The sequence below is a fragment of the Hippopotamus amphibius genome, chromosome 4, assembly GCF_030028045.1.
Source record: "Hippopotamus amphibius kiboko isolate mHipAmp2 chromosome 4, mHipAmp2.hap2, whole genome shotgun sequence".
In the NCBI taxonomy this organism is placed as follows: Eukaryota; Metazoa; Chordata; class Mammalia; order Artiodactyla; family Hippopotamidae; genus Hippopotamus; species Hippopotamus amphibius.
In genome coordinates, this window is record NC_080189.1 from 162,399,331 (window position 1) to 162,421,461 (window position 22,131).

At 45.7% G+C, this 22,131-nt stretch overlaps 1 protein-coding gene across 4 annotated transcripts; it reads left to right on the forward strand.

Moving 5' to 3' along the window:
• The first annotated feature begins 516 nt into the window (after window positions 1–516).
• On the forward strand, window positions 517–18,324 carry CIPC (CLOCK interacting pacemaker). Of its 4 annotated transcripts, XM_057732416.1 has the most exons (6): window positions 897–1,049; window positions 1,610–1,749; window positions 2,216–2,372; window positions 6,407–6,594; window positions 11,351–11,520; window positions 14,789–18,324. In XM_057732416.1, exons 4-6 carry the CDS (start codon window positions 6,459–6,461, stop codon window positions 15,680–15,682), a joined length of 1,200 nt encoding a protein of 399 aa, XP_057588399.1. In that variant the 5' UTR covers window positions 897–1,049; window positions 1,610–1,749; window positions 2,216–2,372; window positions 6,407–6,458; the 3' UTR covers window positions 15,683–18,324. The 4 variants fall into 4 exon arrangements, 3 of the variants coding, with proteins under 3 accessions (XP_057588398.1, XP_057588399.1, XP_057588400.1); XM_057732417.1 differs by lacking the exon at window positions 2,216–2,372; XM_057732415.1 differs by lacking the exons at window positions 897–1,049; window positions 1,610–1,749; window positions 2,216–2,372 and adding an exon at window positions 517–682.
• The last annotated feature ends 3,807 nt before the right edge of the window (window positions 18,325–22,131 follow it).

The following is a 22,131-nucleotide window of genomic DNA, read 5'->3' on the forward strand; positions in this document are numbered from 1 at the left end:
GTGTGCGCCGCGCGCGGGGCGGTCCGGGCAAGCCTCCTTCCCGCCCGGACAAGGCGAGGCTGCCCGCCTGCCCTCCCACGCCGGCCGCCTCCAAGCCGGCATGGCCTGTCCCGGTCCCCGAGCCTAGCGGCGTCCCGGTGTACAAACCGAGAGCGCGGCTTCCCCCCGCCGACGTCCACCCACGCCCCTTGCAGAATCACGCCTCCCGCCGCGTCTGCCCGAAGCCGGCCCACCCCGGCTTCTCCAGACCCCGCCTCCGGACCGCGCCCCCAGGCTACTCAAGGCTCAAGGTCCCCGTACAAGATGGCGGCTGGGCCTGGAGCACCAAACCACAGAGACGCCCACCTTCCGAGGAGAGCGCGCCGACCTCGTAGGGACGCCCGCGCCTCCCTGAGAGGCGTGCCGGCGTCGTCTTCCGGCGGAGACGGGAAGAGCGGGAGCGTTCAAGGGCCCTTCTAGGAGAACAGTGAGCGGTCTCGGTGGTGCCGGGTCATCCGAGCCGTGTCACGTGGCTGGCGAAAGCCGTCGCGGAGGCTGGGGGAGGAGAAACGGGAGGGAGGACGGGGGAGAGAGCCTGAGAGCCGACGACGACGGGGTTGTCATGGAGCCGCGGGGCCGGGCTCGCGCATGCGCCGCCCTACCCGCGGGTCGTCCGGTCGCGGAGCGGCGACCCCGGTCCTAGGTGAGAAAGGGAGGGCTGGGGGTGGAGGGAGGGGGTTGGGGCGAGGAGCGTGGGAAAAGGGAGTGGGCGTAGGGGAGAGGAGAAGGGAAGCAAGGTAGGCAAGAGGGAGAGCCGGGACTTACGGGGGACAGGGGCGAATGGTGGGAGCAGGGGCTGGTGGTGGTTGGTCTTGCTGCGAGGTCAGGACTGCGTGGGAGAGGGGATCGCGGGTGAGGAGGGGGCTGTGTGTGGGGAGCAGTCGGGGCAAGACTGTCAGGGCGGTCGGGCCCCGGTCTAGCTCGGGGGGCAGCAGCCTGCAGGGCATCCCGGCGCGGGGGAGAGCCCGGAGGGCCGCCGTGCTGTGCGCAGAGGGGCAGGGAATGAGCAGGTGAGTGGGCGCGGGAGCTGGTGACCCTGTGAGGGTCCTGGGCCTCCCGTTTGGGGGTGAGGGGTAGTGCCCTGTTCTGGGCCCCGGGCACAGGTGTGCTGTCTTTCAGAGACTTGCCGTCACCCACTTCGCGGCTTCTTTCCCCTTGGTGACCAGCTTGCCAGGCGTGGTGCCAGGGGGTGGGAAGGTGGGAGAGAAGGAGGGCAGTGCCAAGTAAGGAGTTAGTGGTTAGTGTGGGTGGGTTCGGGGGAGCTCTGATCCAGGCCCAGGGCACAGGCCGCAGCCAGGCTCCCTGTTATTGCCCAAGTCCTGGCAGTACACATTGCCTGGGCGTTTGCCCCGGGAGGCTGGTGGTGTGCCAGTCACAGCACAGTCCTAGGGTCTGCCCGGTTCTGCCCTGCTGAGCTGGCAGGCTGGTGGATGCCTGGAGGGCGCTCCTGCTGTCTGGCACAGATGCACCGTGGGCTGGTGCGAGTGGGGGGTGGGGGGTGGGCACTGTTACTGTGAGCGCTTCTGCAAGCAGGGGGTTTGAGGAAGTTCTCTAATCTTCTCTTTGAAAGAGGAGAATGGAGTGAGCCATACGAGGTTCTCAACAGAGGACATTGTGTGGAATCGGGGTTCAGGATCTTTGACGTGAATTTGCAGCCCAGCTGGAGCGTGGAAACGGAAGTGAAGGGGAAGGTGAATATTAGAGATTTAGGTAAATGAGGTTTTTTTTTCCTCCTCTGTTAAAAAATCTACCGACATTCCCCCAGAATGGTATCTTCCAATATGTAGACCAAGAGAAAATGACTTCTAGAGAAAACCTAGTAATGTGTTTATAATTCCAACTGGGATTACTCATGGCTTTTCTGGGTGGTAAGGTCTTAATTTTTATGGCCTTGTCTCTTTACTATATTTAAGCCTCTGCTTGGGTTTTCACCTCACATCTCTGTCCATGCACGCCTGCTAAACACGTGACACATTTTAAAGAGAACTTGAGCTCTCAAGAAAGTTGCCAAGTATCTATAAAAGGAGCGATCTGCCAGCATTTCAGACCCTTCCCTTGTACACCTTGGGTCTCCATAGAGATTGTTTGTGGATTAGACCAACCTCTAATTTGGTTGCTGGATTTTAAACTGAGGTTTCAGCTTAGAATGAGTGGATGAGATATCTGTTTCCTGCAGGAGCCCAGACCTGGACGTTAGATCTTGAGGTGACCGTGGTGTTTGGAAATGCAGACTCTTGACCTTCAAGCTGTTGAGGTATTTTGGTGACAGCTAAGCTGCTAGGGCTGTCAGCGAGACTCAGCAGGACAGAAGATTTGTTGGAATTTATTATTCTGTGAGTACCTCACACATTAATTGTTGGGGGCTGAGGCTGCAAAGATGAAAAGACAACCCTTGAGGTTGAAGAGACAGATAATTAGACTGATGTCAGAAGTGCGTAAATAGAAGGACCAAGTGCTGTTGGAGCACTTGTTAGAATTTTATCTTATACCTGTTTACGAGGGTGAGTCAAAAATTATCCGCACCCCAGTTATATTAAAACTTCCATAAATTCTGCAGCCAGAGTGCAGATAATTCTTGACTCACCCTCATATATAAACGTCTAGATTTATTGATCACTTCCCTGTGTGAGTTTTAGTGTATACTCTTCTGTCTGTGAACCTTTTGAACAGTGTGTTACATGTTCACTTATAAGAGGCCCATTTAGGGTCAATCCAAGCTTAACTTGGAGTCCTTCTAATGCAAAGTTAGGTTCGTGAGAACCTGAGATGTTTGTAAGGCTGTCGTAGTGGTTTCCAGTCTGTGCCAGGAAGCAGAGATGGCACAGTGGGTATGAGCTTGGTAACCAGTTTTCAACCCCTGATCAGCTTATGAGCATCTAACTTTATTGTAAAATAATACCAAGGAGGCAAAAAAATCTTCTTGAGGTTTTCGGACTTGGCCAATGGTGTGGCCCTGGGTTTGAGGGCACCAGTAGTAAATGCCATCACTCTGCCTCTCTCGTTGTCGGGGGCCTCATCTGGTGCTGTGTATGAATGGGTCTGTTGTTCACTGGCTAATTGACGTTCTCAGCGCCGCTCCCAGGAGGCAAGTGCCTCTCTCAGAGAGAACAGGTCAAGATGACATGTAGCCCTTCATTCTCTTTCCCACTTGAACTTCCCTGGGACACTAAGACTATCTGCTGCTTAAAGAGAACTTTACTTAGGACAGAGGCTTTCATGTTTTCAGCACTTCCACATCCAGAGCAGTTAGTTTACTATTCTAAAGTAGATCATGCATTCTTTATTTCCAACTGCCACCAATTCCCCAGAATCTCAAATTTTAGCGTCTGTTCTCCTTTTAACGTCAACATTTCAGCATTTTGATTCCACAACCAATATCGTCCTGCACATTCTCAGATGAGCCAGATAAATTCCTGTGTATTTTCTGTAGCTCCGTTGACTACACTTTAATAACAGTAGCAAGACCTTGTTCATTGTCTTGTCACAAGGATTGCAGAAGAAGTTGGGGTGCTTTATCTAAAATGCCTGTAAAATAATCTCTTTCATAAGATAATGTGAAACTTTGCCAAGTTCTTAATTAGTTGCAACTAACATGAGCTAACCTTCCTAATCTAAATCCATAGCAGGGTCTGACTCGAATTAAGTCCGATTGCTCATCCACCACTGACGTCTCTTCCGTTTTCGAAGAAGCCCTCTATTCACTTTCAGACAGTATTATTTCAGGAAAATGAAACTATGTACATTTGTTGGGTTTCATACAAAAGGATCCTGATTTAATTAGAGATAGTTTTGCATATTCTTCTGCTCTTTAAACTGGATTGTCTGTGCTGTCAGACCTCATAGCCGTGTAGTAGAGAGACGTGCTTTTGCATAGTGCCGTGCAAGATGTGACAGTGCCATTTGTTTATCTTTCAAACAGTGCTCGGTTTGACATGGATTGAATGGGGGAGCCAGTCCCCTTAAATGCGTTATGTATGGTACAAAATAATTTTTACTTGGAATTGTGTTTAAAATTCAGTCTCATTCTGATCAGCATGCGTTCCCTTTAGTCCACTTCTGTATGCAAAAGTATGAGCAGGAGGGTTGCTCAAGGATACCTGTAAGCATCCTTGTCTCTTTAATTTTATTTTGAATCCCTCCTGTGCTTCTGGAGTAATGTTCTTCACTAGATCCTGTATTAGCAGAAGTGTTCACCCTCAGCATATTCAGGGTACTCCAGATACAGGGCTGTTTGGCAGGGGGCCCATGTTTCTCTACTCAGATGGATGGAGTTGAAAGTGGATTGTGAATAAAAACGCCACCAGGGACTTCCTAGGTGGCGCAGTGGTTAAGAATCCGCCTGCCAATGCAGGGGACACAGGTTTGAGTCCTGCTCTAGGAAGATTCCACGTGCCACGGAGCAACTAAGCCCATGCACCACAACTATTGAGCCTGTGCTCTAGAGCCCGTGAGCCACAACTGCTGAAGCCCGTGTACCCTAGAGCCTGTGTCCCACAACTAATGAGCCCATGCACCACAACTACTGAAACTCACGCACTTAGAGCCTGTGCTCCGCAACAAGAGAAGCCACTACAATGAGGAGCCTGCACAACACAGTGAAGAATAGCCCCCGCTCACAGCAACTAGAGAAAGCCCGTGTGCAGCAACGAAGACTCAACACAGCCAATAAATTCAATAAATAAATAAATTTATTAAAAAAAAAACACCACCAGGTGTTGCTTAAACCTACTATCGTAGTCAATTTGGGCTGTTGTAACAAAATACCACAGACTGGGTAGCTTATAAACCACAGAAATTTATTTCTCCCAGTTCTAGAGGCTGAAAGTCCAGGCTCAGGGTGCCAGCGTGGTCCAGGGAGGGCTGTCTTTTGGGTCACAGACTTCTCACTGACTGTGATGCAAGGGGCTAGGAACCTCTCTGGAGCCTCTTATAAGGCACTAATCTCATGACTTAAGCCCCACTTCCTAATACCATCATCTTTGAGGGTTAGGATTTCATATATGAATTTTGGGGGGACACAAACATTCAGACTATAGTACTTACCAGTTCTGTTGAAGAGGAAAGTTAGAAGCTTACACTCAGCTAAAAATAACTCCATGCTTGTTTTGCTTTTGTGAAATATACTTGCTGTGGGGGAGAAAACAGGATGACCTAACAATCCAATGTAACTTTAAGATGTTTTGCCAAAAAATGGAATGTTCTGCACCTGCTCTTGTAAGTTTCTGTTTGGAAACGTCTATGCTTTGTAAACATGTGCACTGTAAAAGTAAAGCTCACCCTGAGCTCAGGGCCCAGAACTTTGGAGCATTAGGTTGTCTGGGGCCACTGGCTTAATAAACTTGAGTTCTCCAACCCTCCGACTGTGGTGCTTGGTTTCTCGACAGACTGATTTCTGCAGCACTGTTGTTTTCCCCGTTGGTCCCCTGTTCTCTTTATCCCTGCAATATCCTTGTGTTCTTACCATGCCACCCTTACAGCTGCCATGCCTTGGCAAGTCGGAGGGCCTTGTTAAAGTATCTTGAAGGGCTCATTGGTCTCATACTTTACACTGTTAGTCTAGTTCTGGATCTGCTTTGGACTAGCTGTGTGTCACTGGATCAAATCTAGGCTTCTCTTCAGGAAGGGGGCGACCAGGTCTATTCAATTCACTCCATACCCACATTCCTAGCATGATGTCTGGTTCATAGCGGGCACTTGATAAATATTTTTAAATGACCAAATGTAACTTATCTGAGCCTCAGCCTCCTCCTCTGTAAAATGGGATAGCAGCTGAGGAGGACGTTGTGAGGCTCAAGTGAGAGAATTTTAACAGCAATAATGTTATGAGCATTTGTGGAATCAAAGCACTATTATATATGGTCTTATGTGTGCATAGAAGTGCTTTTTAAGCCAAAATGTAGCATGCATATATAGGGAGTTGTTTTTACTCTGTTCACTACCTCGTCCAAAGAAGTGGAAAGTTAACTTGAGGAACTATACTTTGGGAGGTGACAGAAAGTCCAGGGCCTGCAGATGTATCCTGGGAAGCAAGCCTGGTCTGAGGTGGGCATCCCCTCTCCTCTCCTCCTTCGGGGAGCATTCCAGAAAGCCTAATCAAATGTGCCTTTGTTAGCAGTTTACAAAGCTTCTACTGCATGTGGTTTGTGTGCTTTGCATTTGTAATGGAATTAAAGGGCAGTAAGAGGACCATGAACCTCGCTTTGGGTGGAAACCATTCTGCTGTTGAGTACACTTGTAGCCTTTGTCAGATGAGACCTCTGAGAAAGTGCACACAGAGGAGGTGGGTGAGGCCGGTGTTCTTTGCCCTTGGCTCACCTGTCTCAGCTCTTCAGGCAATGACTTCTCATGTAATTGTTGTTTTTTACAGGGCAGTCCAGATGAAAAGAGTACTGGTGACTGCACTTCCAGCCCGGTGAAACATGGAGAGGAAGAACCCACCCAGAGAGGGCTCTAAAAGGCTCTCAGCCAAATTAAGCAAAGGCCCAGAGTTGAAAAAAGCATCTCGTCAACTTGGCACAGCAGCTGCTGAGTCAGATAAGGACTCTGGATTCTCAGGTTAAAAATATCTTATCTTCTCTACATTGTAATGCATGATTTGCTTGAAAAACATCCTTGGTAAAACTCATTTGTGTGATAAGGATGGAAAGATTTCACCCACAGGAGAAATAGCTCCCTGATCTCTTAAAATGGTACTTCCGTTGCCGTGTGGTGGGGTACTCACCAGAGTCACAGTGGCGTTAGTTCCGAAGGAATGATCTGGCATCTTCTTTCAGCCCAGACTCTCAGCTTTAAATCTTCCATTTCCAACTGTGGCACGTGGTTACTGGAAAAACATATTTCAATACCCAGAATTGCATCTCACCTCCTTTTTCTTAGGAATAGCTACATTGCAGAGGAGAAAAACTGCATGTTGTCACCACATATAACAACTTAAACAAAAGTAGTAGTATATAATTTGTTAAGATAACTTTTTTGCTAAGAAAGTATTTGCTGTGTTTAAAAACATTGTCCCCCAACAACCCATTCCTGCCAGTATTTGTGCCTTTTGTGTTTGGACTGTGAGCCTCCTGGCCCAACTCCAAGTTTGAGTATCTGTTAGGGACAGTAACGCAGGACAGTTTTCCTTGCTGGTTTGTCGTTTAACCTTATCTGAAAGGACTAGCTGCATACTCAGTAAATCTTTTAATTTTGTGCTGGGGTTTTTTTTATTTCCAGATCTGAGAGTAGTGGCTTAAATACGGCTCTGGTGTCAACATTTTGGCCCAGGGGATGCTGGCTGGGTCAACATCCTGAGAGTGCAGCCCTCTCCTGGAGAAAGATTTGTATTATCCAGCCTACAGAGACTTATCAATCCACCATGCTGATTTATTAATTTATAATGAGAAATGCTGCTGTTAGGAAAACTAGAACTGTCTCATCCTTAGATTGGTATATTTTCTCCCTGTAGGTGTGCTGCACGGGAAGCCAGATTATAAATAGACTGTTGCTCAGAGAGGAACAGAGCACCGTCCTAGGGATTAGAGTAAGGACAGTTCAGGGAAGGGAGGGCCAGCTTATAGCCCTGTGGGTTTTTCTTCTCAATCTTTTCGCATTGTTTCCCAGGCTTGCTTCATCATAAGGCTTGTCTAAGGCATTTTTTAAAAATACTGATCATGAGACCCCTCTCCCGGAGATTGTGATATCAAGGGTCTGGGGGAGGACCTGGAATGCGGGTTTTAACATTTTTACAAGTGTCTCTGGTGACTCTTGTGATCAGACAGGTTTGGGAAACTTTGTAGGCCTGGTGTCTTTTTTTTTTTCTTTCTTTTAATATCTTGTTTGTTTTTTGTGTGTTTTTCATATCACGAAGGAAATACATGCACATTGTTGAAGCTTGGAAATTTAGGTACATGCAAAGAGGAAAACAGACATTAACCATAATCCCACCTCCTGTTGTTCTCAGTAGTGTGGCGGTTTTGGTACTTCTTCCAATAACTTAGCTCTGTCAAGCCAGCTGCTTTGTAGCATATCCCACAGTCTGGATAGTTTCTCTGAAAGTTTTCTATTCTCTATGCAGAAGTGCCTTAAGAAGTATTGTGCTGTTCAGACATAAAGCAGTATTAAAAATACTCAAACTAACTGTGCCCCAGAAAGTGGCCCCAGTGAATGCCTCCAGCCACATCTGGGCCAGGTGCCAGTCATTTCATCACTGCCAGAGTTATCTCTCCAGTTATCTTGGGATGTGATGTAATTTGCAATTATTAATAAGCTACAGTCCATATTCAGATACTTCCCATTGTCCCAATAGTGTCCTTTATAATTGTTAGTCTTTTTGTATATTTGTTTGTTTTGGGTCCAGAACCCAGTTGAGGATTGTGCATTTCATTTTTTTTTTTAAGATTTATTTATTTATTTTTGGCTGCATTGGGTCTTTGTTGCTGTGTGCCGTCTTTCTCTAGTTGCGGCGAGTGGGGGCTGCTCTTCGTTGCAGTGTGTGGGCTTCTCATTGCGGGGCACAGGCTCTAGGCTCGAGGGCTTCAGTAGTTGCAGGTCATGGGTTCAGTAGTTGTGGCACACCGGCTTAGTTGCTCCACGGCACGTGGAATCTTCCCGGACCAGGGATTGAACCCATGTCCCCTGCATTGGCAGGCAGATTCTTAACCACTGCACCACCAGGGAAATCCCTGTGCATTTCATTTAATTGTCCCTGTCTTTTAAATCTTGTTTAATCTAGAACAGCTCCCTCATCTTCCCTTTTCTTTCCTTTCTTTTTTTTGTGACATCGTCATCTTTAAATGAGTTAGGCCTGTTGTTTTGTAGACTGTTTCATGCTGAATTTCTCTGGTAGCTTCCCCATTATTAGAATCAGAATAAACATTTTTTTAATAGAAAACTACATTTTTGATATATCCTTCTCATTGCAACACATAAGGTGACTCCTAAGTTTGTCTTATTCTTGGTGATACTCTGATTAAGGGAGTAGGTGTATACCAGATTTCTTTATTGTAAAAGTGCCCTTTTCTCTTTGTAATTAATAAGCAACTTATGGGATGATACTTTGAGATTGTGTGACTCTCCTGTTCCCCAACGAAGTCTTGACCAGTGGTTTTAGCATCCCTCGGTGATCCTTGCCTGACCAGTTACAACATTTGTGGTTTAAAAATGGTGATCTAATTTTATCATTCCTTGTACATTTTATTAGCTGACAGTCTTCTGTAAAGAAGCGCTTCTCTCCTCTGCCTCCTTTTTTGAGCATCACTGTGGATTCATGGAATTCTTTTGTGATTTGGTTTGTCAATCCATTATCGTTATTCTTTTTGATACTCAAATTGTCCCACATTTGGTCAATGGGATTCCCTTCTAGATGGCACCTGTGACTTTGTCCCCATTTGTGTTTGAAGCACTTCCTTGCTTTCTGGGACAGTAAGATGTCCAGGCTTATCTTGCACCTTCCCTGCCAAAGACATCAGGTATTTCTCCAAGGAGCCCTGGTTTCCTTTTTGTGCAGAATAGTATTTAGAAGATACATGTACTAGGTACGCACTTTTCTTCTGAAGTCCTTTGTTTCTGGCCTAATGATTCTTTTTTTTTTTTTAATAAATTTATTTATTTTTTATTGGCTGTGTTGGGTCTTAGTTGCTGCATACAGTCTTTCTCTAGTTGTGGCGAGCAGGGACTACTCTTTGTTGTGGTGCGCAGACTTCTCATTGTGGTGGCTTCTCTTGTTGCAGAGCATGGGCTCTAGGCATGTGGGCTTCAGCAGTTGTGGCACATGGGCTCAATAGTTGTGGCGCACGGGCTTAGTTGCTCTGGGGCATGTGGTATCTTCCTGGGGCAGGGATTGAACCCGTGTCCCATGCATTGGCAGGCGGATTCTTAACCACTGCGCCGCCTAGGAAGTCCTTGGCCTAATGGTTCTTAACTAGAGGTGCACGTTTGGATTATTTGTGGTGTTTTGTGAAAATACACGTGCCTGGACACCAGATAAATCAATTCAGTAGACAGAGGGGAAGACCTCAACACCCGTAATTTCTGAAAAGCATCTCTGGAGAATCTGGTTCAATGCAAGTGTTGACAGTCACACTCTTCTAAATTATAGTCACATTCCAGTCTTGCCTCATCCAGACGACTCTGAGATTCTTGATGAGCATTTAGGGTATTCCCAGCCTCCTCGCTGGCAGGGTTACAGCAGTCTCTTGGTTTACTCCAGCAGGGAGCTAATTAAGTCCTTTCTGTAAGGATTTCATGTAGAGCAACCTTCTTTTCTTTGCCGTGGAGAGTATCCTTCCATCACCCGTTGTGCAGGATCCCCAGTGGGCACACTCAGCATGCAATTAGGACACTAACAAAGGAGGCGCTTAACTGAGAGAAGGGGGAAAACAAAGACACATTGTAAACCTCAGCTTGATGAACTTATCCAGAATTTTACAATTAGAAAACTTAGGGTGAAGCTATTTTGATTTCACCATGGAGGTAAGTCTTAAGGTTTTATAGGTTGGTTTTGTTTTTGTTATTATTATTACGTCATATAGTGCCCAGAGCTTCTAAAGGTCTTAATCTTGCCCCAGGTCACATGCACACTTCTGTTCCCTTTCAACAACAGATTCTTAAAAGTAATGAGCTAACTTTGAAGCCTTCACCCACTTCTGTAGACTGGTGATGGTTACTTTCTCATAAACCCTAATGAATGCAGGCTCTTGTCTGTAAGAGAGTTAGAAAGGAAGTCTTCTGTCCTAGGCAGTGATTCTTAATCTTTTGGAGTGGGGGGGATCATGATGGATCCCATTGAGAATCCAATGAAGGTTAAGACCTGCTCCTAAGAAAAATTCAAAAAAACGCATATCAGGACTTCCCTGGTTGCTCAGTGGTTAAGAACCTGCCTGCCAATGCAGGGGACATGGGTTCGAGCCCTGGTCCAGGAATATCCCACGTGCTTCGGAGCAACTAAGCCTGTGTGCCACAACTACTGAGCCTGCACTCTAGAGCCTGCGAGCCACAACTGTTGAGCCTGTGTGCCTCAACTACTGAAGCCTGCGTGCCTAGAAGCCCATGCTCCACAATAAAAGAAGCCACCGCAATGAGAAGCCCATGCACCACAATGAAGAGTAGCCCCCACTCGCCACAACTAGAGAAAGCCTGCCCACAGCAACGAAGACCCAACGCAGCAACAAATAAATACTGTAAAAAAATAATAATACAATGCATGTATCATAATTTCTTTAAAAAAAAAAAGCACATATCACAAATGGTCCATTCAGTTTCAAGGGGTCCATGGCTCTCCGGGAGGACTGGTTAAGTTCCTGAGTGAACTGACTATTTTTCTGCCCACCAGATGGGAGCTCAGAATGCCTGAGCTCAGCGGAGCAGATGGAGTCCGAGGACATGCTGAGCGCCTTAGGCTGGAGCCGAGAAGACAGGCCAAAGCCGAGCTCCAAGCCTGCAAGTAGCACCTTCCCTACACTGTCCCCTATGGTTGTCATGAAGAACGTGCTGGTCAAACAGGTGAGGAGGACTGAGCTCTTGTAACTTCTTTGCACACTAGGGTTTCTGAGCTTGCTGTGCACAGAGTCTCTCCCTCTCTGCCAAGGAGAGATGTGAGAAGCAGACCACCGGAACCACAGCAACATGTGCTTCTGTCCAGGGAAGAGGATGTGTTCTTTCAACCACTGACAGTGTTTGAAAAAGGAATACAGAGTCATGACATGTGTTCCCATTTTCCAGACAGTAAGACTGTTTTATTTCTGTATCCCTAGTTTGTATAAAGAATTCTGAAATACTTTACTCACGTTTAAAGGAACCAAGCAGAAATGTCCTAACTTCCATAGTGCATTCTAAGACATGACAGAATTTAGGGTAGAAACAAGAGGATTTCTTTTTAATTTGACGGGGACTTTTTAGAAATGTTTGAGAAGTAGAGGTAATTTCCCTGTTTCTCATGTTACATTCTGAGCATTTTCTTAGTAATCAGACAAAGCTATGTCATTAGTGAGAAAGCAGCTCTTTGGTTTAGGTACGGCTATAACAGCAGGCTCCACACAGCATTGCTAAGGAATTGAAAAATACCCTGTTTTGGGCTTTCTTACATAACTATGCAAATTATGTGGTTATTGTCTAGATATGAAAGAAAAGATTTAGATAAAAATCTAAGCTAAGCCCCAGTGTTTGAAACAGACAACTCAATCATATGCACTTAGTTAAAGAACACGTAACTTTACCCTACTTTGCTCTAAAATAGATCAGTCCTCACATGGGTCCGTTGATGAGGCTGCTCAAAGCTAGTGAAGTTTCAAATCTGGATGTGTGTTGTCAACCTTCCCACCTTAGGTAGAAGAATGTGGCCGTAGCCCGACAGGAAACCTTAACGTCTTAACTATTACCTAGTTATTGCTGAGCAACACAAACTGACGTTCAACAAGCCAGCCTGGTGAGTTTGGAAAAATAATTTGCAGATATTTGCTTGGTAAATCACATCTCAGCTGGAAGCACAGCTCTCCTCACTGAAATGAGGCGACAGAGTAAAGACGTGAAATGGAGCCCAAATGAGATTGTCCAGGCCCCACCGGTGCTTCTCAGGGCTTCCTGTCTCCTGCTCTTCCCTCCCTGCCTTCCTCTCCAGCCCCCTGGTCACTCTTAGGCGTCTGTGTTTCTTGTGGTGGGCAAGGCTGGCAGCTCCAGGGGGCTGAGAACAGCCTGCAGTTGCAGGGTGAGTAGAAGGGTCCAGTAGAGCCATCTTCCTCAGGACGAAGACCCACTGGGAAGGCTGCTAGGCTTGATCAGGCAGCTTGGGAGCAGACTGACCTGATGGAGCAGTTCAGGAGTTTTGTTTTTTCACATGTGCCCGAATCCAGCACATTCCAAATTTAAAAAGAATTATACACTTTTTAAAATCTCTGCTTATTGCGTAATGTCTTAATTATTGCTGCTTGGCTTTAGGTATTTTTCTTTTGAGGGTCTGATTCCAGTTCTGTCACCAGACTGTGTAATCTTACACACAATTACTTAATCACTGTGGACTTCAGTTTCCTCATCTTTAACATGAGGCTTTATGTGAAATGATTCTGAGATCCTGTCCAAGTCTAAAATCTTGTCTGGAATTCCCGCAGGTGATTTCAACAAAATGATACCTTGTAAAATCTAACAATTAGAACAAATAAGCTCAGTATCTAAGTGGGCATAACAACAGCGTTAGGAAGAAAAATCCGGTGAAATCACCTTGGGAAAGCAACGAATTAGGTATTATCTGGATCCATTTGCCTTGTAGGTCAACCCTAATGGCATGAGACTGGGGTACAGCCTGAAGTTTTGCTTTTGACTGAGCTGGACTTGGCAGATCTCTTATTTGAAAGACCCCTGATCTTGTATCTCCTCTGACGGTAGGGTGTGGTTGCTAGGCCCCGCATTGCTTGCTTATGTACATCCCAGAGTTTATTTGAACACCCAGAGGGCTCCAGAATGGACTCTCCAGGTCATCCCAGCCTTTTTGCACAAGAGATACACTATAGGTGAACTTGGCTGAGTGTTCCTAACCAGGTCTCTAAAAGGCTGAAATGTATGCAAATCGGGTGCCCCTGTGGGAGCAGAGTCCATCGCTTTCCTCAGATAAATCACATGACTCCGCCAAGGATAAGAGCCTCTGTCAGGCTGTCTCTCTGCCTGGCCTTATCTACGCCCATATCTTTGGGCCCAGGTTAGAATTGGACTGGCTTTTGAATATCAGAGACAAGTTCATGGGAAGTCCTTATAATAAAGAGCCTGAGTCCATCTTTTAAATAAATAAATAAATGAGACAGGTAGCCACACCCTTCTTTATTAGATTACTATCTGAATCAGTACTTTAATTAAAAATTAAAATATGTGATTGAAGAGTAATAGAACAAAAGCAATGTAGCAGAATAGTTAGGATGGGTTTTAGAGTCAGAGGGTGGAATCCTAGCTTCCTCAGTTAAAGCAAGTTATTTCAACTTCTCTAAGCCTCAGTTTCCTGTTTGTGAAGGGAAATGATAACTACCTCCTGGGGTCAGTATGGAGATTAAATGAGACAACTCATGTGAAACATCACACACAGTGCTCGCCTGTGGTGAGCACCCATACATGGTGGCTGTTACTGCCTTACAGAGCTTTGTGATTGTGATTCATTGCCTTAAAAACAGGGGCCGTGGACTCCTGATAATATGTAACTTTTTAATCAAAAGTCATTTGCAGGTAAAAGAGGTTCTAGATGTAACTAAATGAAGGTAGACTTTGGTATAAAGTCACATTTATAGTATTGAGATTAGCACATTTTAACTTATGCCAGCAAATTGTACTATCCATACTTTTTTTAACTTTAAAAAAAATTATTATTTTTATTAAAAAAAATTTTTTTTGGCCACACTACATGGCACGCGGGATCTTAAGTTGCCCGACTAAGGGGGATCAAACCCACACCTCCTGCAGTGGAAGCGTGGAGCCATAACCACTGAACCTCCAGGGAAGTCCCCTATCCATACTTTTATTGCCTTACTTGTGACCTTAACTATGTCACTACTTTACCTACCTACAGTTTCTTTTTCTTGAGTGATAGCACTTGAATAATAATGTCCTCCACTTTTCCCTTAAGAAAAAAATTACACGATGTCAGACCCTAACAAATTTTTAAGCCACATCTCCAGTCGTGTTAGGAAGGGCTAACCCATGTGTGAAGGAAGCTCCGTACTTACATCTGAGTATTTGCTCTGCCCCTCGGACAGCAGCAGGTAACGAGTGTGCTGTTCTTTTCCTTTGTCTTCAGGGCAGCAGCTCATCCCAGCTCCAGTCATGGACCGTCCAGCCCTCCTTTGAAGTGATCTCAGCACAGCCGCAACTCTTATTCCTTCATCCACCTGTACCATCTCCTGTCAGCCCATGTCACGCTGGTGAGAAAAAGTCGGACTCCAGGAACTACTTGCCCATTCTCAATTCTTACACCAAAATAGCCCCACACCCAGGCAAAAGGGGCCTTTCCCTTAGCCCAGAAGAAAGAGGAGAAGGTGGAATGCAGAAGAAGATCTGTACTGAGAGACTTGGGCCAGGCCTGTCTTCTAGTGAGCCGACCAAGACTGGTGCTGGCCCATCCAGGGCCCCGACTCCAGCGCCGCCCAGCACCAAGCTTGCCGAGGACTCAGCTCTGCAGGGTGTGCCCTCCCTGGTGGCGGGTGGAAGTCCGCAGACTCTTCAGCCAGTGTCCAGCAGCCATGTGGCTAAAGCTCCCAGCCTGACCTTTGCTTCCCCCGCCAGCCCTGTCTGCGCGTCAGACAGTACCCTGCATGGGGTGGAGAGCAGCTCCCCGCTGTCCCCTCTGTCAGCTAGTTACAGCTCCCCTCTGTGGGCCACAGAGCACCTCTGCCGCAGCCCAGATAGCTTTTCAGAGCAGCGGCAGAGCAAACACAGGCGCTTTCAGAATACGCTAGTAGTCCTACACAAATCCGGTTTGCTGGAGATCACTCTGAAAACCAAGGAGTTGATTCGTCAGAACCAGGCAACTCAGGTGGAACTAGACCAGCTAAAGGAGCAGACCCGTCTGTTTATAGAGGCCGCCAGGAGCAGGGCTCCTCAGGCGTGGGCCAAGCTGCAGGCGTCTTTAACGTCAGGGTCAGGTCGTACTGGCAGTGACCTAGAAGCGTTCTCTGATCAGCCAGACATATAACATAGAAGGCATACTTTCCTGTTACTTGAGTGGTTCTTTTAAACTCTATTACTGTTATCTACTCCTGTTTCCCAAAGCTTATGTAAGAGCTTTCCTTTTAAACTTAAACTGTTCAGCAGTTCACTTACGAAGCCACATGCCAGTAGCTGGCTGCTGTCTTAACCTGTGGTCTATGCACAGTTTACCTTTGTGTCTGTTCCACTGAGGACCTCAGATTTGGGTGTCGTGAGCCCCTCTTCCTTAGCTTGCAGACACTGATGGATCACGGGACATAGCAGGAGAGATGATTGTGTGGGGCCCTCCTAGCTGTTACCTCCCCCCATCCCACTCACTAACTGTGATCAAGGATGCCGTGACACAGACGAGCATACAGAGTGACACCTGTCAAGCCAGGGAGTAGGTGACATAAGGAGTCCTTTATGGATCTTCCCTTGAAGGTCTTGGTCACAGAGGAAAATAGAAGAGGAGGGTGTTTGCATTCCACAGGGCTTTGTGCCATTTGGGAGAAACCTGAAATGCTCTGGGCACAGGTTGGTCTTCGGATGCAAGCACTTAATTACTTAAAGCTTTATTTTTTTAAACTTGAAAGTCAAGGGGAAAGGGTAGTACCATTAACTCTTATACTTTAATCACAAGCCAGATTTCTTTTAAACCGGTAGGTGAAATATTTCAGATTTGTAACGTATGGACTGGATTTAGGACCATCTGGAGCTACAGTTGATGAACTGCTTTTTTGACTCAGAGTCTGAAGAAAGAAATGGCTAGCATCTCTTGGTTGGGAGCTGGAAGATTCTTGTAATTTATGCTTTTTCCCCCTCTCTCTCTCCTTTTGAAACAATGCAGCCTGTCTTTTATGTGAAAGTCCTGAAGACAGCTTCATGGTTCCCAATTGTGTAATACAAGCCCAGGCCTCTGCTACCACCATTTCCCCCCCTTCGCTTTTATAAAAGAGGAAAGAAATGTTCATTAAGCTTGATAAACTTTAGAATCATCGTAAGGTTATGACATAGAAGTCCACAAAAAATTGGAAAACGTTCTTGTTATCTGTTTTCTTTCCACATCTAGAGTTTTTGTTTGTCCTATGTCACGGTGATGTGCAGCGGAGTCTTCTGTGTTTCTCTCGTGCGTTGGATTTTGGCTGCAAAGCCAAAGGGTGTAGCAGGTTATGTGAAGTCCATCTAGAAATGCAGAGTGTTTTGAGCACTTGCGGATGATACATACTCTTTCAGCCTCATTGTAAACTGGATTTCTAAGTAGTACAGTTGCTAACTTCTTATCCTCCTGTTCAAAAAGTTCATCCTTTTGAAAATCTCTTTACAAATTACGTTAGCAAGAAATTCTGTATGACCAATTTCATCTTTTCTGCAAGGAAAATGTTCTAAGGCCAGAAGCTAATACTCATGTTTGCTAGGTAGTTGTAACTGTTAAGATAGTTTTAAAATTACAAGGCTTCAGATTGCCTGCATTTTGTTCTCAAGCACATAAAATTTAGATATGATCACGTTTAGAAATAAGCAACTCCGTAAAATCTCTAGACTCCTAATCAGTGCAAAATTATTACCTGCCGTTTGCTTTCTAAAAGAGTCTCAAAAATCAGAGCAAATGTGTCTTTAAACAGACTCAGCTCCTTTTAATATTTTTCCCTTGGCCCACTCCCTTTGCTTCCCCTGAAATCTGTGTGATGCCTCAGGAGCTCTGCTCTACACACCATGCTAGGAAGCTTCCTTTTTGGCAGAATATGTTTGGCAGCAAAGCTGTAGAAACAGGTGCATTCAGCACAGCCTGGGCACCAATCATGAGTCTTACTGAGTCAAAAATCTGAACACACTTGCTGAGAACCAAATTTATTCCATCAGAAAACCCTTCTGTGGAACTGTACACGTCTTGGACTCTTCTTCCTAGATTAAGGTTTGCATCCCCTCCTGTCAGGTAAAAGACGATGAAAGCCATCATTGATGCTCACTGCTGAGTGGCAGGGAGAAGCAGCACCACCCCCCGGCTCTTCTCTGATGTAACTCAGTGCTGGAAGTCTCTCTAGGCTGTTAGCGTGGGTGTTCTTTACCTAGTGGAGCAGTAAGCAGATGAAATCAAGTAGAGAAGCTGGTCGTGGAAGGAGAGATCCACTGAGGCTAGCAGACACGTGGGGCCAGAAGCCAGATCGGCAAATGGAGGAACCTTGGAGTTGACTGGAAAAGGATCTCTGTTGGTTTCACAAGGATGTAAGTAGTAATGGTCTTAGTGATGTGTGATTTGATCTGGTGTAAAGTTCTGTGGCAAAGCTGCTGTTTTCTAAAAGCCATTCTTAGCTCTCACCAACCCTTAAGAGAAGTTTTGAGATTGCTTTGGCAATATTGAAACACATCTAGAAAAAGCTGGTGATTGAATTGGTTATGGGAATGGAGTTTAGTGACATTTGTAATTTATTACACTCTCATTGCTTTTTATTGATTATGGTATTGTCTGACTTTACTATGATTCCTTCAGCAGAAAAGTAACTCGTGCATATATTGTTTTTCCAGCTATGAATTCTTTAGGGTAGAGATTTATTTACCAAATGTGAATTCTTTTGAGGAAGTATGAAGTTTTGTAGAAATTGACTGTGAAATGTCAGAGAAAAATAAAAGTCACTCACTTGAAAACTATTTGACATTTGGGCTTTATAACTGCTTAAAATACTAAGAGAAATCAAGAGTACACGTTTGATTGATTTAGGTGTCATACGTATATACTCATGTCATTTGGGGATATTGGGATGGATATTGAACTTGTGGAAATTCATTGTTCAGTGTGAACCTAAAGGAGATGCAGGCACTCTTAAGGCAGATGGATAGTTCAGCGTTGCCTAGAGTCATGGAGTTTTATATTGAGTGGGTTGGGAGGAGAGAGGAGAATATAGCCCAATGATTTCTTCCATCTGATGTGACACTTTCACAAACAAAATTTTTAAGTGATAAAGCCACCACAGTTGTCTACTGGGATAAACTAAAGCCATATTAAGTGAAGTTCTTTCTACCACAGAGGGGTCCTTTGCAAGTACATCTTCAAGCCTCTTCCTTCATGCTTCTCCAAGTTGATTCCTGAGGCTCTGCTTCTTCTTGTCAGGGTTCACTTACAGAGTCTCAACAGGGAGATTTGTAGTCTTCCCTGCTCTCCAAGGCCAGTCAGGACACCCCTCCTGGCATTTTTAAGTCACTGGAAAAGTAAAAAGCTTATGCTCATTTAAAGGCCTGGGTGGTTGCCATAGTCTAATTCCTACAGCACTGTTTCTGTTCTGCACGATTTTCTAAGTAACTTTTTAAAAGATGGCTGTAAGACCACTAAAATGAAACAGAAATGAGTAAAAATGGCTAGACGAGGTCCCTCCCGAAATAGAGGACCCCTCACATGAGAGATGGAATATGGAGGCACGAGGGCCCACAGCGTGGATGCTGCGAGGCTTAGAGAGACCCATCACCCTCATTGTCGTGTGGCCCTGCAGCGTGATTCCTGTGTGCGGAAGTACTTGCCTGTTGCAAATGTGTCTGTTTAATCTCCATCTTTTATGACATCACTGCAAATTGTAGCCTGATGCAGTGGGGTCTAAAGACCTGCGTGCACCTGTCACATGTGTCACTCATTAACTGGGTGACTTTGGGTAAGTCACTGAACCTCTAGGTGTCACTCCTCTCAGTTGAATAATAAAGAATTGGAACTGGTTCTCTCTGTGGTGCTTCCCAACTCCAACCATTTGTAAGGGCTCTAGCTGTGTTACAGGTGAGCCATAAAATTACAGGTCTTCCTCATTTTACAGTGGGGTTACATCCTGATAAACCCATCATCAGTTGAAAATATCCTAAGTCAAAAATGCCTGTGATACACCTGACCTATCGAACATCATAGCTTAACCCAGCCAACCTGAAAGGTGCCCAGAACACTTACAGTATCTATAGTTGGGCAAGATTATCTCACACAAAGCCTATTATATAATGACGTGTTGGATGTAATTTGTTGACTGCTATACTGAAAGTGAAAACAGAACGGTTTTCTGAGTACAGACTGGTGGCGAGTGCATCGGTTGTCGACCCTCATGATCACGTGGCTGACTGGGGGCTGGCCAGCATCACGAGAGAGGATCCTACTGCTCGCCACTAGGTTGGGGAAGAGAGCAAAATTCAGAATTCGAGTAGGGTTTCTACAGGATACCTCTCTCTTTCGCACCATTGTCAAGTCAAAAAATCCCAAGTTGGAGACCGTCTGTAGTGGATTATATTTTGAAGAAAACCCTGGGATGCCTACAAAGTAGGTTCCTAGTGCTCTGGTAAGTTGATTTTAAAGTGCTCTGTTAGATTTTAAACTTACTATATGTGACTCTGAGAGAAGCATTTTGCCGGCCTGCATTGGTTTTGATTACCTGGTTGCAGCTAACGTGGGTTCACTAATTCCCGTATAAAGGGCTGCTCTCAAATGAGGAATTATTAGCCCCAAAGAAGAATAATTAGGGATTAAATCAAATTATGTCCTTTCCTAGTCAGTCACCTGCAAATAGCTCTTTCATCTGAAGTGAAGGACATAACAGGTTTTTATATTTCAGAGAGTATGTCAGTTTTGCCTTTATTTTGTTCCAGAGCTCTCTCCTTTTAAAATTTTTCTCTTGAGCCACTCCCTTTGTGTCCCCTGAAACTATGTGGTGCTACTGCAGCTCTGCTCTGTGCACCATGCTAGGAAGCTTCCTTTTTGGCAGAGAGGATGTTTCTGCGTGTTTTCTAAGGAGCCTCTTAGGTTGGTTTAACATTATTTTAATGGTAAATAGTCACAGACTCTGTAGATGTGGTGGTACTTTGTAAGGACTTTATTCAGGTCCCAGGCTCTGGGTATCACCTTTCATCCCCACCAGGAGAGAGGTTAGAGATGAGAAGAGGTCTGCCTAGGTGACACAGCACGAGCAGAGTGGCTGGAGAGAAAGAGACAGCAGGAAGCAGCTTTCTCAGTTTCCTTTATTATAAGAGAAGGGGAGTAATCCTTGCTGTCTACTTGACATCCTGAGATTATGGTGAAGTACAAAGTCTCTAAAGTACTTTTAAATTGCTCCACAGAGCAAGGCAGCCTCCTTGCACAAAAGCCCAGCAATGGAATTCAAATGATGGCATTCCACCCCTTAAAGGTTGTCATTTGCTTGGAATAATCTTCCACCAAAATCACACTGACAACTAATGGGAAGAGAGCAAATCTCAGTGCAGCCTTTGATGGGTTTCCTGGAAGGAGATATTCTGTGAGCCTGTGGACCCCTGTGACCACTTTGACTTTTTCCTCTCAGAATTCCTCCTTCGTTCTTCTGACACGTGGCTTTCCTATCTCTTTCTTTTTCTGAAGGATGGTTATGCAAGGCATGAGAGACTTGCTTGAAAGAACAGTCTGTGTGGTTCCTGCCTCAAATTACAGCATCTGGAGGAGATGAGAAAGAGAGAAAGGCCTGTGGAGTAACACAGTGAGTGGGTGGAAGCTGTTAGGAAATGAAAGGGAATAAAAACTGAAAGTAGGATCCCAAGGCCAGCCCGCGTGAGGGCCCCAGTCAAGTTGAATGATGAGCGTTTGGAGCGAGGCCTTCAGAGTGGCTGGAGAGCATGAGAGTGAAAATAGCTGCCTTTAATTTTCCTGAAGCTTCAGTTTATCTCAGGAATTGCAGGGGCCTTGGAGGACTGCTCTCTAATTCTGGTAAATGTCTGTATAACAGAGGTGGGCCAGGGCCTCTGTTCTCCAGGGGTACCCACAAGCCTTTGGCCGCTGGGTGGACACATGGGAGTGCTTGGCCTGGAGTCCACCCTCTGTCTGGGGGCGAGAGCACGGCAGCTCCTGAGTCCTGGCCGAAAAACCCAGACCTGCTCTTGCTCGTAGATAGTAATACTCCTCCGGAGAGCTGGGCCGAAATCACCATCCCTGCTCACCCTTGGTACAAATTCATAAGTCGTCCCAGAGTCAGGGGAAGAGAAGAAGCTTACAGATACCCACAGATAAAAAAAACTGCACCTTCAATAGGCCCTGCATGCTGTTTAACAAATGCAGGGAAGCCTGGTTCCGGAGGTCAGGTGGTCCCCCTAAAGAATGATTAATTCCGACTCCCCTCTGTTCTCTGTTCTCCCGCCTGTCATCCGGGCTGCTCGGGAAATGCAAATGAGTGTTCACTTAAGCTAAACACACAGGGGAAGGGCAGTGAACCACCAAAACCAACAGTCCAGGATACCCGCAGCTGACAAGGCAGTCACAGTCCTGCTTTAGATGGTGTGCTTTCACTGATGGTCCAGCAGGCCAAGGGGCCAGGGTCACTTTAAGTAAGGTGAAAGCCTTTTTTTAAAGCCTCAAGCCGATGCTTGTCTAGTCAAGATGTATTTGGAAGTTGGCGCTGCTTGCATTCTTGAAGCATTTTCCAGGCTCAGTTACTCTGCGAAGCCCCTAGCTAGTCAGTTACCAATGTT